This window comes from Choloepus didactylus, chromosome 8 (assembly GCF_015220235.1).
Source record: "Choloepus didactylus isolate mChoDid1 chromosome 8, mChoDid1.pri, whole genome shotgun sequence".
Classification (NCBI taxonomy): Eukaryota; Metazoa; Chordata; class Mammalia; order Pilosa; family Megalonychidae; genus Choloepus; species Choloepus didactylus.
In genome coordinates, this window is record NC_051314.1 from 128,969,521 (window position 1) to 128,988,205 (window position 18,685).

Sequence of the window (18,685 nt, forward strand, 5' to 3'; positions counted from 1 at the left end):
GGACTGGGAGAGATTGTACCTAAAACCGACAGCCCCTGCCCACCTCTCACCTCCTGGAAGCCGGGCCTCCTCGCCCCACCCCCACAGCACACGGGGCCCTCGGGCTGGTGTCGCAAGGGGTGGGGCAGGGACCCCCACAGATGCCTCACGCAGGGGTTCAGGTGACCTGGATGCACCCTGGGTCGAGCTGTCCATTCACCAGGCAAAGGGGGCTGTCAGGATCCCTCGGGCCTCCCTGGAGAACTGGGACCCTCCCCACCCCAGCAGTCTTCAACCCAGGCCTGGAAGGGGAGATGCAGTCCTTGCTGGGGGGCAGGGTCTTTGACAGGGGGTGGGAGGGTCTCTGATTGAGTCCCTCATGCCAACCATTCTATGAAATGATTCACAGTCATGGCTGAATGCACAAAAACACACAGTGAAGAGACAGCCTGCTTGCGCTTTTGACACGTTATCAGTCTTTATTTAAAAACATGCTAAAAACATGGCGTTAAATAAAGCTGGGACCAGGATGAAGGAAACGCACAGACAAGGCATTGCAAGCGGAAAAGTGCATCTGAAACCAACACGCGTGCTCTCCCATGCTCCCTGCGGGTGGGCAGGACGTGGGAGGGGCCATCCGAGGCCGCTCCTCCTAGGGGGTCCCGCCACTCAGGGCAGGGGGGCCGGGACCCACGGGGGACCACTGCTTGGCTGCAGTGGAGAGGAGGAAACACAAGCAGGGCTAGGCGGACTCTGCACCCCAAGCACCTGGCACCCAGCTCCCATCCGATGCCATGTCCCTGCAAGTTAGCACCTCCACCAGTGGGTGGGCAGGGGGCCGGAGAGGAGGGGACGGTCACAGCCATCCACCAGGGCTGCCCTTTGGCCACCTTGTTCCCAGTCAAAGCCAGAACATTGGTGAGAGGGTCTGGGGTGCGGTCAGCAGGCCCATGCTGGTGGCGGGAGGGGGGACGGTGCTCCAGCTGGGCGGGGGCTGGGCAGGGGGTGCTGGTGGAGACTTGCCCCTGACACCTGTAGCTCTCAGCCCCCCGTGTTCTCGCCTCCTCTGACACAGCCGTCGAGAGAGCCGGAGTCTACCCTGGACATCCCTTTGTAGTTGTCCAAAACACCTCAGGGACTCTGAGTTGAGCCTGCAAATTGCTTGCATCGGAGCCCATTAAACTAACGTGGACTTTGGCAAAGGTGGCTGGGACGGAGAGGCACACTCAGTTAAGTCCACCCCCGTGAGATCCCCAGGCCCTGGCATCACATACATGCCCTTCCTGTGTGCTGTGGGGCCACTCCATGAGACGGGCAGGGGCTGGCAAGAACCCCTTTCCCGTCCACAGACTTCAGTTCAGTGTAGACTCGGCCAAATGAGTCAACAGCCGAGTGTAGGGCAAGGTCTGAAGGCAGCTTGGGGATTGCAGACAAGACTGTGGAAAGATGGATGGTGGGGAGGGGCTGCAGCAAAGACCCCAGGGCCGGAGATGCCCCTGAAGCACTCCAGAAAAGTAAGCTTGCCAAGGAGGCCATCCATCCCCACTCCCCCACCCCAACCCTGCCCAATGCACTTCTGCTGTTGAGTGAAATCAATTAAAACTAAAAATTGCATTGATAGGCATCCATATAGCACCCCACCCCCACCCCCAGGGAAAACTTCCCGCACCAGGGCCCACGGTGGGGCTTGAATTCTTGTGGGCTGTCTCCCTTACCGGGCATGCCTGCTCCACAATCTGCAGTGTGGGGCTCATAGCCAAAGCACCGTCCCAGGAAGGCAGGGCCCGTGGAGGGCAGGGAAAGGTGGTTTTGTTCTAACGTGGGCTTGTCTCCTCCTGACTCTGCACCAAGGACTTGCCTTCCCGGCCTTTAGGTCACACGCTGCTCCTGTCTCGCAGAGGTGGGCCCAACTCTCAGAGGCCACCCAGCTCTCACTCTCCCACCTCCCCCCACCCCACCCCCCAAAAAAAACACACCAAGAATCCTGAATGCACCAAAAGTTCTATACTCCTGGTCCCAATTCTTATGCTATTTACTGTGAATTTTAAGGTGAATGAACGGGTTACTGGTTGGCTGTGTTGGCCGCATCTCAGACCTTAGAACAGACAGGCAGACGGAGATTGGAGAAGAGGGGGGACCCAGGTGGGAAATCAAGGGAAAGAGCCAGGGGGCAGAGGAAGACACCTGCCCCACACAAGGTGCCATCCAGCACAGTGGCCGGTGGGCAGCACCCTCCAGCTCAGTCACATGGGTCCTGGACTCTTGTGTTTAACTACAAAACATTACCCTGGGCCAGCATCAGCTCTGGTGGGGACATCCTGCTGCACTGACCACCGTGCCCGTCCATTTCACACACACAGTCTGCACATGCCACGACTTTGGGTTCTTCCTTCCTGGGGTAATTGTAACAAAATCCAGCCTGACCACTCTCAAGTTTTCCATCATTTATCCTCAGAAATCACATGGGACATGATCACCACCTATTACCCTGGAGGCAGACCCAGCCACTGACTTCCTCGCTGTGACCCAGGAAGGCAAAGAGGATACTGGGGCCTGAGTGGACCTAGTCCTCCTCCCTCCCAGCAGGGATCAGCAGGCCGAGTGCACCTGGCCAGGGCCAGCATGGGCACTGGTTCCACCTCCAGCTCCTAGTGGTCATGGGTCCTTTGTCAGTGTGTGAGCAGCCAAAGGTAAGGACTGCTTCCCCTTCCAGAAGCAAACATGAGAAAAATGAGCAGCATCTGAACTAGAGAGGTATTTGTTGGAGAGTTGCTAGCAGGAATGTCTGTGAAAGGATCTGGGGTTTGCAGAACCTGTTGCGGGAAGGCCTGCAGGGGGGAAGGGGAAGCCTCCCTCACCGGCAGAGGGCAGGGGGAAGGACCAAGGGGAAACACACCCAGCAGTGAAAAGTGTACAGACCCACATCAGCTCTGACCACCACGTTCCTGGCAAAGCGCTGAGCTACCCCCAGGGACTCATGCCTGCCCCCCACTGCTCTGGCCTCACCCTCAGTGACCAAACGCCTTTGCTCTTGTGCAGGAGCCTTTCACTCTGGCTCCAGGTCCCTCTGTCTCACCACCTCTCCCAGGCTCCCTGGCCACATGCAGTGTGGAGCCCTGGACGCCGGGGTCAGAGGGAGCTGACTCAGCAGACCCCGCACCCTGGCCTGGGCCCTCCGTCCAACACGTGCTGCCCCCTCAATGTGCCTAGAGCCAAGGCCAGGCGCAGCTGCTCCCAGAGCCTCCTGAGTGCCACACAGTGGTTCATCCTGATTGAAACTGGACCAACGTCCTCTCTCCCCACCCGTCCCTCACCCACGGAGAAAAAAAAAATCAAACCGTTAAAGAAATCAACGCAGTAGAAAGTTATAAATCCAAAAGCTAACCCTAAACTTATCTGAGAGATAATATTCCTGAATAATCATAATCGGAGTAAAATAAAAAAGTTACACTGGAAGGTATAAAAAGCCTGGGTGAGAGGCCCCATGGGCCCTGCCTGGAGGCAGTCGGACCCCCATCCCATGTCTGCCAGCTCCTCCAGGTTCCCAGGGCTGGCCATGGAGGGCAGTGGCCTCCGCCAGGGCAGTCTCTCCACGAGAAGGGGCGCTCCTGCTCCCCACCCCATGTGAGCACAAAGTGTCAGTGTGAGGAAGGGTAGGCGGGCAGAGTCGCATCGGTGCCAGGAGCTTTTCCTTGGCAAGCATGTCCCCACCCACCCGGTCTTCATTGGTAAAGATGCAGATGCAGGAGTCCAGGCAGCCCCAGCTCCCCCATGTCTCTGCAAGCCTCTTCCTCACCAGCCTTCCGCCCCAGGGAGTCTGAGGCAAGGCTGGGTGGGCAGGGGAGGGCAGGCTGGGGCAGCGGGGTGCAGGGTCAGCAGTCTGAAGAGTGCGGGCAGGCGACACAAAGCTTAAATCTTCCTCCACGCACAGTGTCCGGGTGGGGCCGCAGCTCCCGGCCAGCCTCTCACGCGTCATACTTTTTCCCTGTCCGGTGTATGTGCTGGAAGAGGGTCATGGAGAAGGCCATGCCCAGAATCTGAAAGGCAGGGGGAGAAGGCCTTCGACAGAGGTCCCAGCATCCTGGGGTCTGACCTTGACCTTGTACGTCCTTGGACTGTCACGGGGCGCCTACAGCAAGTGGGTCTAGACCCCTGAGGATGCTTGATAAACACTGTGGAATCCAGAGAATGGCAAGCCGAGGAGGATCTTGTGGTCATAGTGGCCCAGCCCAGGGTCCCACAGATGTCCTTCTGTGTCAAATCCTAGCTTGGCCACTCAGAGCTGTGTGTGTGGAATGTTATCAACCATGTCAGAGGCTCAGTTTCCTCATTTCAAAATGGGAATGATATGCCTATTTCAGAGGAATGTTGAGGGCCTGAATGAAATCAGACGCAGAAGGACCTGAACCTAAAAGGTAGTTAAAGAGAAACTCAAGAGGGGAAGTGGAGTATCGGGAATAATTACAAACAGATACTGACTCATTTCATTGATTCTGGAATAATGTGATGATAATAACAAACTGAGTTTTTTGGCTGCAGCACCTTTGTCACACCTGCCATGCTGTGCTTAAGGCGTATTAATACTCGTGTGTGTTCCCCCAACTCCCGCATCCCAGGAGGGGGTGGCAACCTGGGCAAGAGTTGGAGGCAGAAGGTAGCAGAGCATCTGAAGAGCACGAGCCGTCAAGGGGAACTGGGCCTGCCCCCTCCATGGCTCTCGGGGCAAGGCCTGGGCCTTGCTGGGAAGGACAGTGTGGCTGTGACCCCGCTGCAGGGTCTGGCCCAGGCCTGGCCACGAGAGTCTCGCTTGCTGTAAGGGCACCCCACATCAGAGTGCTGGGAAATGCCCGTTAAGCTTTGAATGCCCTCAGGCATCACCCGGCCCCCAGGACCAAGAGTTCCGGGACCTGCTAAGAAAGATAACTTCCTGCAGGGTGGTGACACCTTCCCGTGGACCAGTCCATCGAGGGGAATCAGACGTGGAAGCCTCCTGATCCCCAGAGGGGGTGGGGGGGCAGGGGGGCGGGGAGTGGAGCCTCAGTCTGGCCAACGAGGAAGCCAGGAGACGCTCTTCCCCTCAGGGTAACCTCTGGCACCCTCCCCAGAAAGGGCAGGGCAGGGGGGCTTTTGCTCCCAGTCAGCTGTGTCAAGGCTGAGTCACGCTGGCCCTTGGCGAGGGTGGTTGCTCTTTAAATGGCTGCAATGACAGCTAGATTTGAGTGCTTCCTATGTACTTTGTTCTACTCTCTGCGCTTACCTGTAGTAGTCCAAGATGTGGCACTATTATTGTGCCCATTACACTGAAGTGGAAATTAAGGCACACAGAAGCTAAATAACTTGCCCAGCTCAGACATATCTACTAAGTGCTGAAGCTGGAACACACCCCCGTGGGGTCCTGTGCTGAGCTCAGAATTGTTCCCTGAGGACTCAGCTTTCATTCTGTTCAGGACAAGGCCAGTAGTCCCTGCCGAGTGGGGACAGACAGGTTCCCACCCAGACCCCTGAGGGGCCACATGCAACACCAGCGCATGCCCAGTGCACCGAAGGAGTGCTGACGAGGCAGAGGCTGATTCTGTCTGGCGGGGTCAGGCGGGCACGGTCAGAGACGGCCTCACCAGCCCAAAGTCCTGCGGGCAGTAGAGCAGGGCAGGGGGGCCTGGCTTCAGGCTGCCTGGGTTCAAATCTGCTTCCTCTGTCTAACATCAAATTCTCTGTTTCACTTTCCTTCTCTGGCTCAGGTCTGGTTTGGATGAACTGAGGCTCTGGACAACCCCTTACCTGTGGGGACCCCGTCAGCAGGATCTCCTTCACCTGAGCGGTGCCCTCACCTGCGTGATCCCTCACCTGTCTGATTACCTCCACCTACATGGTCCCCCCACCTGTGGGGTCACCTTTATCTGCATGGTCACCCTCACCTGCATGATCCCCCCCACCTGTGCCGTCCGCCCACCTGTGCAGTTCCCTCACCTGTATGATCAGGATGCACATTCCCACTGTGCCGAGCACATGCTTATTATCGTCAAACCACATCTTCACCTTTTCATAGCAGCCCTGGGGAGAGACTCGCTGTCAGGGCCCTGGCCTGGCCATGGGCTCCCCGCCCCGCCCACCTCGCTTTCCCATCAGCCCCTGTCCTTGCCCTCACCTGGCTCCCAGACCCTCCCTCCCCTTGAGCAGGCCCTGCCCCACCCAAGGTCCCACCTCCAGGGACCCCGCGTATCCTCAGACCCCCACTCATTCCCTGACCCGCCCTCAGACTGTGGGTCCAGGCCCCCTGACCTTCTCCCTGACTTTTGGCCTCCGTTTCAGGCATCCTGTGCCCCAGAGCTCATGTGAAGCCAGTCTCGGGTGCTCTGCCCCCGCCCTACCCCGGGGGCCTTCTCTTCCTGGACAGTCCATAGCCCGGACCCCCCAGCCTCTGGCCTCACCGTTGTCCACAAGTGGGTGGTGGCATTGCGCCCGCAGCCCTGGGAGTTCTCCATGCAGCAGCGGTCAGGAACCGTGTTCTCCCCCAGCACCGGGTACCAGTCTGTGTAGTCGGTGACGCCGCAGCAGCGCATCTGCCGGGCGGCAATGGAAGGGAGGGAGGCGGTCAGCACGTCCCGGCCTGCCCCACCCTCCTCTCGGCCTTCCCTGTCAGGGCCAGCCCTGCTCCCCAAAACAACCTGCCCTGGAGATCAGGCGAGGGGCCGAGGGGCTCAGCCCTCCTTTCAGCCACAGCTAGCCCCAGGGGTGGGCACTACCCCCTTCCAGAGACTGGAGGAGAGTGAGGACACTGCCACCTGCACTGCTGAGCTGCACACCTGCCAGAGCCCGAAACCCTTGTGCACCTGCTGGCACCCCCAGCTCTAGGCTTTGTGGATCGCCCCAAACTGGCCTGCCCCCCGGCCCCTCCCCAGGGCTTAATGTGGTATGTGTGGGGTGTACTGGCTTGTTTTCATCTTAAGTCAGAGCCTCTTGCCTGAGCCAAGCTTGATCAGGGAGGCAATCTGTAGCTAAAATCAATTCTGTTATTCATTCCGAGGCTCAGGAACATAGGGCATGATGGCCTGCCCTTCTCGACCACCCACCCTCCCCAGGATGCTGTGCCCATCTAGCTGCTCGCCATGGCTCCCCCAGGCCTGTCCACTGCAGTGTGCAGTCCTGCTCCTTGGCCACGCCTTGTCCCTCCCTGGCCGTGTCCCACTGTGTCGTGTCCGATCTGGCAGACAGGCCAGTGCCCCAGGGAGACTGGACACCACCCCCCCCCCATTAAAATCCAGGAAACCTGGGCAGAGGGCCCTGTGGCCTGGGCTGGCCCCTCCCTGCCTGGCCTTGCCCCTGCTGAGCCCCCAGCCCCCCACCTCGGCCTGGATGATGTTCCAGGCATTCTTGAGCCCCACATTGTCCTCCGTGTTGTACAGCAGCAGGCCCTCCTTCAGGTCCTTCTTGGCGTTCTCGTTCACCTGTTAGGTGGAGGGCAGGTGCCACAGGTCGGTGGGGCCCAGGAGGAAATTCCCTGCCCCAACCCACCCTAAGTCGACCAGGACCACTGAGAAAGGCAGGGCAGGGGAGGGGAGGGGAGGGGAGGCGTGGCCCCAGGCTGGAGGAATCTGCCCCGGCCCGAGATGCCCTGGGGCAGGGACTCCAGTCACTTTCATCTTAGCGCCGCCTCTGTGCCAGCAGCTAATGCAACCTCTCCTGCCTCTCACCTCCACTCCTTCATCTGTAACGTTGGAATGACAGTATCTATCTCATGGGGCTGTTGCGACGATTAAAGAAAACCATTTCTATAAAGAGCTAAGGTCAGGGCTGTCGCAGAGGAATGTCTCCACAAAGAAGGAAATTATGTCTTCCTGTTCACAAAGTTCAAACCTAAAGAACTGTTTCCAATCCCACTAATGCTCTTTCAGTGGCTTGGGCAAATACTTCAAGACCCCAGGAACAAATATTTACACAGTTTAGGGGTACAGAGCACCAGAAAAGTCTGCTGGATAAGGCCCTGTATAAGAGACTGACAGCTTGGCCAGCCATCCTCGATGGCACCAATAAGGAGGTTCTACAATCTGACTGCCAACTTTCCAGCCTGGTGAGATTGCCAGCGGCTGCCCCTGCCGTCCCCCAGAGCCTCGAGGCAGCCTGGGCCCAGGAGAAGCTGCCTGTTCTCAGTGGTCACCAGAAAAGGGAACTCAGCCACCTCCACTGTTAGCCATACTCACCAATATCACCTGGAAAGTTCTTCCTTGTTTCTAATGGGTTACCCTCTAATTATCAGGTTCAACCACCTGGGTGAGGTTGGACTCTCTCCTCGAAACCTCTCATCAAGTGGGCACACACAACTATGCTTGAATACTCCCAGGGATGGGGAACTCACTAGCTCCAGCCTGTTCCATCCCTGGGTAGTTCAGAGTGCTCCACTGCCTAAGACCACACAGGGTAATTACCCCAAAACTCGCCTGCCTCAGGCCACCCCCACCAAAACCTCCCACCTGGGCCTCTCCTAGGTAGTCTAACTCGCCTTTCCCCATAGATACTATCTGCCAGCCCTCTTCCTCTGGCCAGGAAAAGTTCTGGCTTGCTCTGGCCCCAACCCCAAGGGCAATGAAGTCCTATATGGCTGGGGGCTTACCTTGTCCATGTAGACAAAGAACAGGATAAGTAAGATCAGCTCTGCTAGGAGGATGACCAATAAGACGATGAAAAACTGGAAAGGAAAGGTCCAGGCATGGGCAGGTGATAGTGGCTTTGGCAAGAGGGAGATGTATGGGGAGGGACGGGACAGGTAGCCCCTGGGCAGGGCCTCCCAGGTGGGGGCAGGTCACAGTCCTAAGGAATCCAGAAAGCCCAGGGAGGAGATGACGTCGACAAACACCAAGGGGCAGGAGGGACAACTGGGGCAAGGAGAGCTGATCACAAGGAAGAGGGGTGTGGTCAGGCACACAGCATTTTGGAAGCAAGCTCCCTGGGCTCAGGCTGGGTGCCCAGTGGCCGTGTTCCCAGGCAACTCAATGGCCCAAGTGCAGGGAGATCCAGGAGGGTTGGGGTCAGGGGTGCAACTTACACTGAGGAGGAGGCACTTGTTCTCCTTGATGGCCCCCAGGCAGCCGAGAAAGCCCGTCACCATGACAATGGTGCCTATGGCGATGACCAGGTTGGCTGCGGACAGTGAGGGGAAGCTGGGGGAGAAGGTGGCAAAGTTGCCTTGGGACACGGAGAGCCAGATGCCCACTCCAAGCAGCCCGCATCCACAGAGCTGGAGAGAAAGGAAAGCCCGTTAGCTCCAGATTGCTCACACCCCCACCTCCATGTCTCCCGTCCCCAGCTCTGAGACACCGGAAAGGGCCAGGCCTGGGCTACTGGTCAGCTGCGGCCAGCTCTGGCCTGGACAAGGTGGCCCAGGTTCTGGTCCCAGGCCAAAGACACGACACGTAGGCTGTGTGACCTGGCCTGAGCCCCTCACCTTTCGGTGCCTCAGTCTCTCCATCTGGTAAATGGGATCATATCAGCCTCATGTGCATCAGAGTCACTCTGAGGATCAAATTAGAGACAGGCAAAAGCATCTACAAAAGAGATGCTGGATGCATATGAGGGGGTGGGGGCGCCTGGCTTCCAGAAGGAGGCTGAGGGGGACGCACAGTGGTTGGAGAGAGCAGATAGGACTCGTCTCTGGGAATGGGAAGAAACCCCCAGAATCCACTGTCTTAGAGCCAGAACCTCTGGGGACTATGTCTGGCTGCCCTGGCCAGAGGGGTCCTTTGGCCAGTGTACAGGAGCCTGAGGAAGCCGTTTTCCACCAGGGGAGAAGGGACAGAGCCTGCCAGGCTGGTGGAGCGGTTGGCTGGTGTGCAGGATGTGGGAGGGAGGTACAGCCTCTGTCATCCATCCAACTGAGCCAGCAGCGACACGATCGGTCCAAAAATCGACACTTCTCAGCAGCACCCCAGTGGCTGCAACGCCACTTGCTTCACCTGGGAAGCTTCAGTTTCACTGGCTGCCAATCTCCACATCTGCTTTATTTTATGTTCGATAGAGCTGACACTCCCCACCTCCCAACTCCCTCCGTCAGTGCAGGGAAGTTTGCTGAGTCTGAGGAGCCAATCAATCAGTCGACCAATATTTATTGAGTGCCTACAGCATGCAGGGTCCTTGCCAGAAAAGCTACAGCTGCTTTAGAGACCTGCCTTTCAGAGTCTGGAGAGAAGAGACAGAAGCAATAAAAAAAAGCAGTATCCACCTCGGGCAGAATACAGCGGTGCCAAATAAATGTGTCTACCCTGGCAGAATACAGCAGTGCCAAATAAATGCTCCAGGAGTTCAGAGGAGACAAGCACTGTACTGGTTTAGGCAAGGGGACAGTAAGGGCCCGGGAGTCACAGACATGGATTTGATACTTGGCTCCAGCTTGTCCTGGTTGTGTGGCCTTGCAAGTTCCTCTCAGGCGGAAGGAGACAGCATCACCTACCTACCATTCTTGTGAAAATTTAAATGAAACACAGTATGTAAAGTGGGTGGCTGGTTCCAGCCCTGTTCCTTGACTGAGCAGTTACGACGTGCAGGAACTGTGCTGGCCGCCTGACCCATGTGCATCAGCACATCCCTGCTGTCTGGCCCAGGCGGCCGCAATAACCGCACCAGGGACAATGAGGGGAAGAGGCAGTGGTGCCCCCGGGGAGATGCCGTTTCCTTCCCTCGTTCACTCCACAAACCCACGCTGCGCTCCTATCTGTTGAGTACCAGACGGTCCCAGGTGCTTGGGAGTCAGGGGCAACCAAATCCAACAAAGACCCTGCCCTTGTGAGGAGGAGATACTGCTAGGGACACGGACGTGACGTAAGCAAGCATAGCACGGCATTTCAGGTGCTGATATGTGCCCAGAAGATAAATAAGGATGGGCAAGGAGTTAGCAAGTAACGGGGAGACAGGGGCTCCAAGAAGACCTCTCAGAAAAGGCAATGTTTGAGCAAGACCCAAATGAAGAGGGGGAGTGAGCCGGGAAAACATCTGGGGGAAGAATGTTCCAGAAAAAGAGAAGAGCAAGGGCAGAAGTCCTGAGGTGCATGAGCTCGGCCAGCTGCAGACAGAGCAGGCTGCCCACTGTGGATGCCGCAGGGTGAAGGTGGGGGCGGCCCGGGGACGCGTCGGGACGGGCTTAGCAGGCAACGGTAAAGAAAATTTGGATGTGGTTCTCAGTGTGATGGGAAGCCCCCGGAGCTGGGGCGTGAAGGGACCTGATTTATGTTTCCAGTAGCTCACCCTGGCGGCTGTTCAGAGAACAGACCCTGGGAGGATGGAGGGGGTGAGCCAGGAGAGCCCCCGGGAGGCAGCTGTAGTGTTTGAGCGACTTGCACCGCCAGGGCTGCCGTGGGGTGCTGAGAGATGGTCCAACTGGAGATATATTTTGAAGGTTGTGCTGGCAGGGCCTGCTGGGTTTTGAAGAATGAGTAGGATTTTGGTCAATGGGAAAATAGAAAGGTGGTCCAGGCTGGACATGAAAAAAAAAAACGGAATATTTCCATGTAGCTGAATCAGAGATGTTTCAAGGAGCTGTCTGACGGCAATGAGAGTTGGGCAAGTCGGCAGCTGCCCGGGTTCCCCACACTGTGGAAGGCGGTCCTGTTCCTCCTTTACCCTACAGCAGCCCCAGATGGAGCCAGGTCAAGGTTTCCGAGGCCCCAGTCAGGCCCAGAGTGCCCGCCCAATTGCGGAATCCACCAAGCTTTGCGGGAACCCGGAGGGGAGTGGACGCCACTACCCTCCATGACCAGGAGGTGGCGCTCCAGGATGGTTCGGAAGCAACGTTGGTTTGCTTGAGACAGGCAGCAACTTGCATCCAACTTGTCACGGACTTGCTTCAATCTGGTCAGTTCTTATGCTGCTGTCTCAGTTTTTCTTTCGTTAATCATACCATGGAAAATTCATGATCTTCATGCTGAAGATTTATGACGCTAAAAGCTGGGCCCCAGAATGAGTTAAGTGGAAAGCCCAGGCTGCCGGGTCATTCCCTACAGGCAGGGAAGCCTGAGAAAGAGAGATTGGCTTTGGGAGCCCTGGAGCTGGAGGCACCCCAGGGACCCCCCAGGACCTCAGAGCATGGGTCCTCTCCAGGCCTGGAGCAGCTCTGAGCACAGCTTTCCCCAGAAGCCATGTCTCCTAGGGTGTGTGCCTGGTGGGGTCCGCTTCCCTCCACGACGGGGTGGCAGTTGGGTACCTCCTCTGGGAAAGCTTCGACAGTTTAGACACCACCCAGAGCTGGTCCTCTCCCTTGAAGCTGGTTCTCTGACTTCATACTCCACATTCTTTGATTCGGTCTGCAAGCCTCCCAACCCGCCACCCCAGGAGCCCCCTCCACCGCTGGAGCGGGGCTGTTGCCCTGACCCCATATCTGCTTCCCTCCTCCCTTCCCATCTAAGGTCTTCCCTGCCCCAGGTTAAGTAAAGCCCAAGTAAGAGCTGACAGGTGGGGCAGCCTCTGTAGCAGCCTGTGCGGAAGTCCCGGCAAGCCTCCTCGCCAAGCCCTCACCCCTGCTCCCCACCCCCATCATGGCCCTGCCTCCCCAACTCGGGGCATTTTGACTCTGTCGTCCAGCTACACAGAGCAGAGGGCACGAGGCTTCTGCAGTCAGCACAGTGGTTCTGCACACCCCACCCCACCCCACCCCACCTCCTCTGAGCCTCAGGAGTCCCAAAACCTCTGCTCCCATCCTCAGACGACCCAGAACACAGCAGAGCCAAAGATCAGGCCTCAATTCACAGATCAGGAATCCAGAAGGGCCACAGCAGACCCCCGTCCCACTGCCAGGCTGGGACCAGCCCTGGTCTCCTGGCTTGCAGTCTGGAGCTCCTTCCGCACCCCCAGGGTCCCTGGAGGTCCTGGGACTTAGCCCTGGGCCTCCCGCCCTGACCACAGCCCACCATCCCCTCCCCTGCCTCTGGCCTCGGTTTTTCAGCCCAGCCCACATACAGCTGCCTACATCCTTTTCCTAAAATGCCTTTTTCATCACACTGCTCCCCTGTGTGACCTTAAGATGCTTTAGCTCTCCAAGGCCCAATTTCCTTTAAAATATGGGATTTGGACTGGATGGTTTTTAAAGTCCTTCAGCATGGTCATTTGAAGATTCCAGGCCACGCCTGACACAAGTTACTCCCATCCCCTCGCCCAGTGGTTCTCAACCAGGAGCGATCCCCACCCCAGCCCCACCCCCAGGGGACAAGGGCAGTGTCCGGAGTCTCAACTGGAGGGGTGGTAGTGGCCTCTAGTGGGGAGAGACCAGGGATGCTGCTAAACATCCTATGAGGCACAGGACATTCCCCAAAATAAAGAATTATCTGACCCCAAATGTCAACAGCACCGAGGTTGCCTGCCCTAGCCCCTGCCCTTTACCAGATACCTCTCCCACCACCCTGGCCATCACTCCCCCAGCCAGACAGCCACCCGAGAAAGAACCCGGTGTGTCTCCTCTGGGGGTGGGTCAGGGGGAGCTGAGACAGCCCTGGTCTGAAAGGGATGAGCCAACATGGGGAGGAAGAGTGTGCTGGGAAGGTTCCACCAGGGAGCAGGGGAGGGCTGGGGCCTGAGCAGTGAGGGGCCAATCGCCCAATGATGGCCGTGGACAGACATGGGGGGCTGCTGCAGAGCCCTGGCTAGTAAGACCTCCCCTTGACAAGTCGGGGCAAGAAGACAGGAAGCCAACGGACCTCGGGAGGCAGAGCAGGCACAGGGCGAGGGCAGGGCTGGAGGAGGGGAAGGGAAGGCACCGGGACAGGGCGCTGCCCCACTGGAAGGAGGCCAGGCCAAGCTCAGAGCTCAGAGCTCAGCGGGTGGCCTTCGGGAAAATTCCCTTCCAAAACCAGAGAGCTGTCTCAGCTGAGAGTTCCCGAGCAGGGCAGGAGGAGAATCGGGGGTGAGGCAGGGTGAGTGTCAGCAGCAACCGGCCGAGGTCGTCAGCCCCTCCTGGTGTGGTCTGAGCAGGGGCAGACCCAGGGACCATCTGGAGTTGTCAAGCCTCCCCTGCCCCTTGCCCACAGCCCCAGTTTCAAAATATTTCCAATTCAGGGCTCCAAATAAATCCTTGCCCAAATCTGAGATGACAAATTCCCACCTTTGCACTTGCCTGTGGCCTTCATCGCCAGGAGGGCTGGGATTTGGGTCTGTTGTGCTCGCTGTTAAATCCCCAGAGCCTGGAACAGTGTCCTGCCCTTATGATGCCTTTGGGTCTCCCTTCTGCAGGGCACAGGCAAGAGACCTCGAGTGCACGGACAATGCAGGATCTTCCCCATCATCCCTGGGCCCATCTGACAGATGCATGGCAGGTAAACCGAGGCCCACCAGGCTGTGGCCTTAGAGTGAACCAGCACTGCAGCCTCACCTCATCTATTAAGCCGGCTCTAATTAGCCTAATTTCCCCATGGCATTTTTCCTCATCTTGTTTTAGCCATATTGATTTGTAGTTCTGATATATGTTCTGCCATGTGTCCTTATGTATTTTTTATGCTGACATCCCATTTCTCTGGAAGTGGGGTCCATGATTTCGCCTTCAAACTACCCTCCTCATTCCTAACTTCAGCCTCCCTCCCCAGAGTTTCAGCCTCCCCCCATCCCCCGCCAACCAAGCTTCAACCTCCACCCCCAGCTTCACCTCTCCCCACCCTGAGTTTCGGCCTCCCCCTTGCAAACCGCTTAGAGCTCAGGGGTCAGCAACTCCTCTACCCTCTCACAGCTGCCCACACTCTATCACCAAAGCAGGTGGCCCCTCCCCAGGAACCCCCCACCCCCGGGTGGTACATCAGGGACCCCCAGTCTTCCATGGAGACTTGCTGTCTGCCCTCACTAAATACAAGAGCATTTCCAGAGCCCAGGTCCATTCTTAGCCATCCTTCTGCCATCACGGGGCCTAGAATCCTAGATAAAGATGTGTTCAATGAATGATTGAATGAATGAATGATGGATGGTGAGGTTAGGGACAGGGGGCCTGAGCAGGCCACATCCTGGGACTAGGACTTGATTGAGACACTCAAGCCCACCTGAAGAAGATTCCCCAAGCCTCCCTTCTTCCCCCTTCCAGAACCCCCAAGTGCCCCCACTCACTCCGCCTTTACCTGGTGTAACTCGTCTGCTCCACCTGCCCCAGTCCCATTGGAGCTCACCATGCTCTTTGGCTATTTGAATTTGCATACCCACTGCAGAGTCCACAAGACACCCGCTCCTGGGGTTGGGGTCAGGGTCAGATGTCACTGGGGCTCCCTGAACCTGTCTGGCCCTGGTCTGACCTGCCAGTCTCCCCCCACCCCCCATTCCACTTTGCTGGCAGGAGCTCTTCAAACATTGGCTCTAAGTACTCCCCACCGCTTTCCATGAGCCATGGCCAGACGCAATGTTTAACAGCATTTAATAAATTAGTGGATGTAGAGAGTAAGAAAGAAAACTAAAGCGACTTTAATTTCACAGCCTGACGTGCCAGCGAGAAATGAACGTGCCCGGCCCTGGGAGAAGCCAATCTGCCAAGAACTCCATCTCGGGGAGAAGGGACAATACATCAGGGCCAGAAATGGGGCCGCTACTCTGTAGCTCAGACCCCGCTTGCCTCCCAGGGGCCCCTGCAGCTCATTCATTCTCACAGCCACAAAGGGAGGGACAGGCGGGGCTGGGGAACAGGGGGCGATGTACAATGCCTCCAATTCGGCATGGAGGGAAACAAGGGACAATGTCACAGAGATGCTTCTGCAGGATCCCAGCACTCGGGAATCACAGAAGAGGACACTCAGCGGGGCCTCTCCTTTGTGTTCACTGTCCTCCAGCCTCTGTTTGATGGCCCCAGGGTCGGGGTGCCTGATACAATAAACCCCCTTCCTTCTTTTTGCACAGCTCTAATTAGTCAAGAGTTCTTTCTTATTAACTCAAGAGTCCTCTTCCCCGTGGCTGACATGCATCAGCACTAGTTTTGCCCAAGAAGCCCAAAAAGAACAAGGGTGACTGGTTTTTTAAATATATCATGGCATATGACAACAGCCCTACCCAATCCTTCTCCTGGCCTCTTACAGGGCTTTTAGATTCTTTCACCTCAGAGTCACCTTCCACTGGTCATCTCTGACCCAAACTGAAAGCTTGACTCCAGCTACAGAAGGATAAGTGCAGACTACAAAGATATCGCCCTCCCCTCCTACGCTCTGTGCTCTATACTTCTAGTAATCCAGCCTAAGCCCCTAGCGGCTTGGCCGCTGGCCACAGCACAGTTTTGACTCATGCTGAGCTTATGCACAATTTAAAGCCAAAGAGCACAATTCCTCGGTCATTCTTTTTTTGATCCCATGGGTTCTCTCGAAGCCTGCAATTTCTTTCACAGCTTCATTTAGCAGTCCCTAATATCACCAGCTTGCATAGGTGACAAACAGATCGCACCCATATTTCTGAGCCTAATTTTCCTCCAAATAAACATGATATAAAGCATTTGCATATCTACAACCCAGTTACATTTTGATAGAGAATGGGGTTATTCTCTAGCCAAGATGGTCCTAGGCAAGGGCATTTAGCCAACTCAAGGCTGCTGTGCTTGGCAGCTGCAAGTCTCTGACGTTAACGAAGCCCTTGAATGACATATTTCAAGAGTGCCAATTCCCTCCCATGAACTTTGTAAGGACCTTAAAAATCCCTGGTAACCGCTTCCCCAATTCACCAAACACCCTATCAGTTGAGAGTTGGGTACTATGACAGTATGTCTTGGAGTCTTGACGAGTACATGGAGATGAGATTTTGCAATGAGGCAGACCCCGTTTGAGGACTTTGAGGGTACCCCCCTGCCACCCTCAGAGGGTGAGTGGGGTGGTAATGCTCGGGCACCAGCAGTTCAGGCCCCCAGCTGGCTGCACAAAGGGCTTGTGTCCCCTGGCCCCCATCTTTCTGGGGCTTCCCTGGCCTGGCCTCAGACAGGAAGGCACCTGCCCTGCCCAGGGGCTCGCTCCAACCAAGGGATCTGTGGGACCCCAGGGAGACACCTCCCAGGCCAGGGCAGGGATGCTGAGAGCAGGCCCAGGCCCCAAGACAGCTGATGCCTAGAGAGCAAGGGGCAAGAACCAGAAAGGGGGAACAGGTGGGACTGTTGACTTTGTGCTGTCCTGACACAGGCCCTTGATAACTCTGGTTTCCCACCCCCACTCCTTCATCTGGGAGAAAGGCTTGCAGAACATTGCAGCTCACCTCCTCACCTCCACCTGCACTCCTCTTACCAGGCCATCTGGACACCTCAAATCTGAAAGCAGGCCCTATGTCAACTTTCTCAGGGGTCAGCATTTTCCCACCTTCTCAGAGAGTCCGTGGCAGTGATGGAGAGGGAGGCAGAGGCACGTTAAGAACCCTCTAAGGGGGCCCAAAGTGGGACTAAGGCTGCTGGAAGGAACAAAAGTGATGTGTGGCCAGGAGGCCAAAGAGCACCGGATGATACATGGCTCCTGACAGCCTTGTAAAGAAGTAGTGATCATTCACCAGTCCATAAACATCGATTCACACCATCCCCGCTGCCCTCCCAGGGCAGAGAGTGCCAGTGGGAGAGCCACGCTTGCTTCCAAGGCTGGGCAGTGGGCCGGTGGCCTATTCCCAGGCTGAAGATGTGCAACATGCAAATGAAATGGGAGGACAACGGGTGCAAGAGAGAAGAGACACGTGGGGGAGCACGTGGCTCTCAGTGTCCTCCAAGCCAGCACCAGTCCTCCAGCCCCCACTCATTGCTGGCTAAGGGAGAATGCAGCCTCTGGACAGCAAGAGTTGCTCAAGGCCCTGGAAAGACGGTTCAAGAAGAGTCCAAAGCTGTTTTCCATCCCTATCGGGAACACACCAGAGGAAACGGGCTAAGACACTGAAGGTGTCAGAGCCGGGGAAGAACTTCCCAAGGCGGGGGAGGCTGATAAACACTGTCATCTCCTCCACTGGAGGTTTCTGTTCTCTGAGCTAGTTGGAGGACTGTCCTTTGCTGGAAGAGTGGAGAAATGATGATCCCTGGACACGTCTTTTCCCCAAACTCTGGAACTTGTCAATACTCGACAGCTTGGAGCTCAGGCCACCCAAGCCTGTCAGCGCTCTCAGCCAGAGCGCAGATGCAGGAATCACACACTCTATGTGGGAGTGAGGAGGGGGACGGACCCCTAGCTCTCCCTCCCTGATCCCCCAAGGGCCTTGGTGGCCCGAGCTCCTGGGCCCAGGGAGGACCCACGGGGAGGCAGCCTGGGAGCACAGGACCAGGCCTTGTCTTAACTCCCAAGGTCAATGTAAACTGGGAGGGAAAGCACCAGGGTCTCAGAACCGCTTGTCAGATGAGTCTGGAGAAAGGATTTTCCAATCACCAGCATTTTTTTTTTTTTTTTGCTTCCTGCATTTGTTTTATTTTCTGCATCTAAGGAGAAAAGCATTTCTGACAGCATCAAAGAATGAAGCAATATGTGAAGTTGAGGCTGCGGTGGGAGGCAGGGATGGTCTCGACAAACCAACCTTCAAGGATCACACTGAAACTGGCGGCCACCCGGGCTTTCCTGAGAAGCAGAGCCGTCAGCAGCCCGGACTGCAGAACTGGGAGCCCTGGAGACCCGGAGTGTGCTGGGCAGCTTTGGCAAGCCACATACCCTTTCTGAGATGTTTCTCTGCTAGAAGACAGAGTGAGAAAAAGCACCTCCCGAGCACTCGGGGACACTGCGAGCATGAATAAAATCCTGCCTGCAGAGCGCCTCATTCCTTGGAATATAAT

General features: G+C 56.7%; 1 protein-coding gene across 6 annotated transcripts in view; it reads right to left on the reverse strand.

Moving 5' to 3' along the window:
* Positions 1–432: 432 nt before the first annotated feature.
* Positions 433–18,685, reverse strand: part of TSPAN9 (tetraspanin 9) — a 204,299-nt gene continuing 186,046 nt past the window's right edge. For all 6 annotated transcript variants that reach the window (XM_037846280.1, XM_037846281.1, XM_037846282.1 and 3 more), the window contains 6 exons: positions 9,020–9,211; positions 8,588–8,662; positions 7,323–7,424; positions 6,408–6,539; positions 5,947–6,030; positions 433–4,016 (listed from right to left, as the gene is read on the reverse strand). In XM_037846280.1, coding sequence (XP_037702208.1) covers positions 3,945–4,016; positions 5,947–6,030; positions 6,408–6,539; positions 7,323–7,424; positions 8,588–8,662; positions 9,020–9,211 — 657 coding nt within the window. In that variant the 3' untranslated portion in view covers positions 433–3,944. The remainder of the gene's footprint in view (positions 4,017–5,946; positions 6,031–6,407; positions 6,540–7,322; positions 7,425–8,587; positions 8,663–9,019; positions 9,212–18,685) is intronic.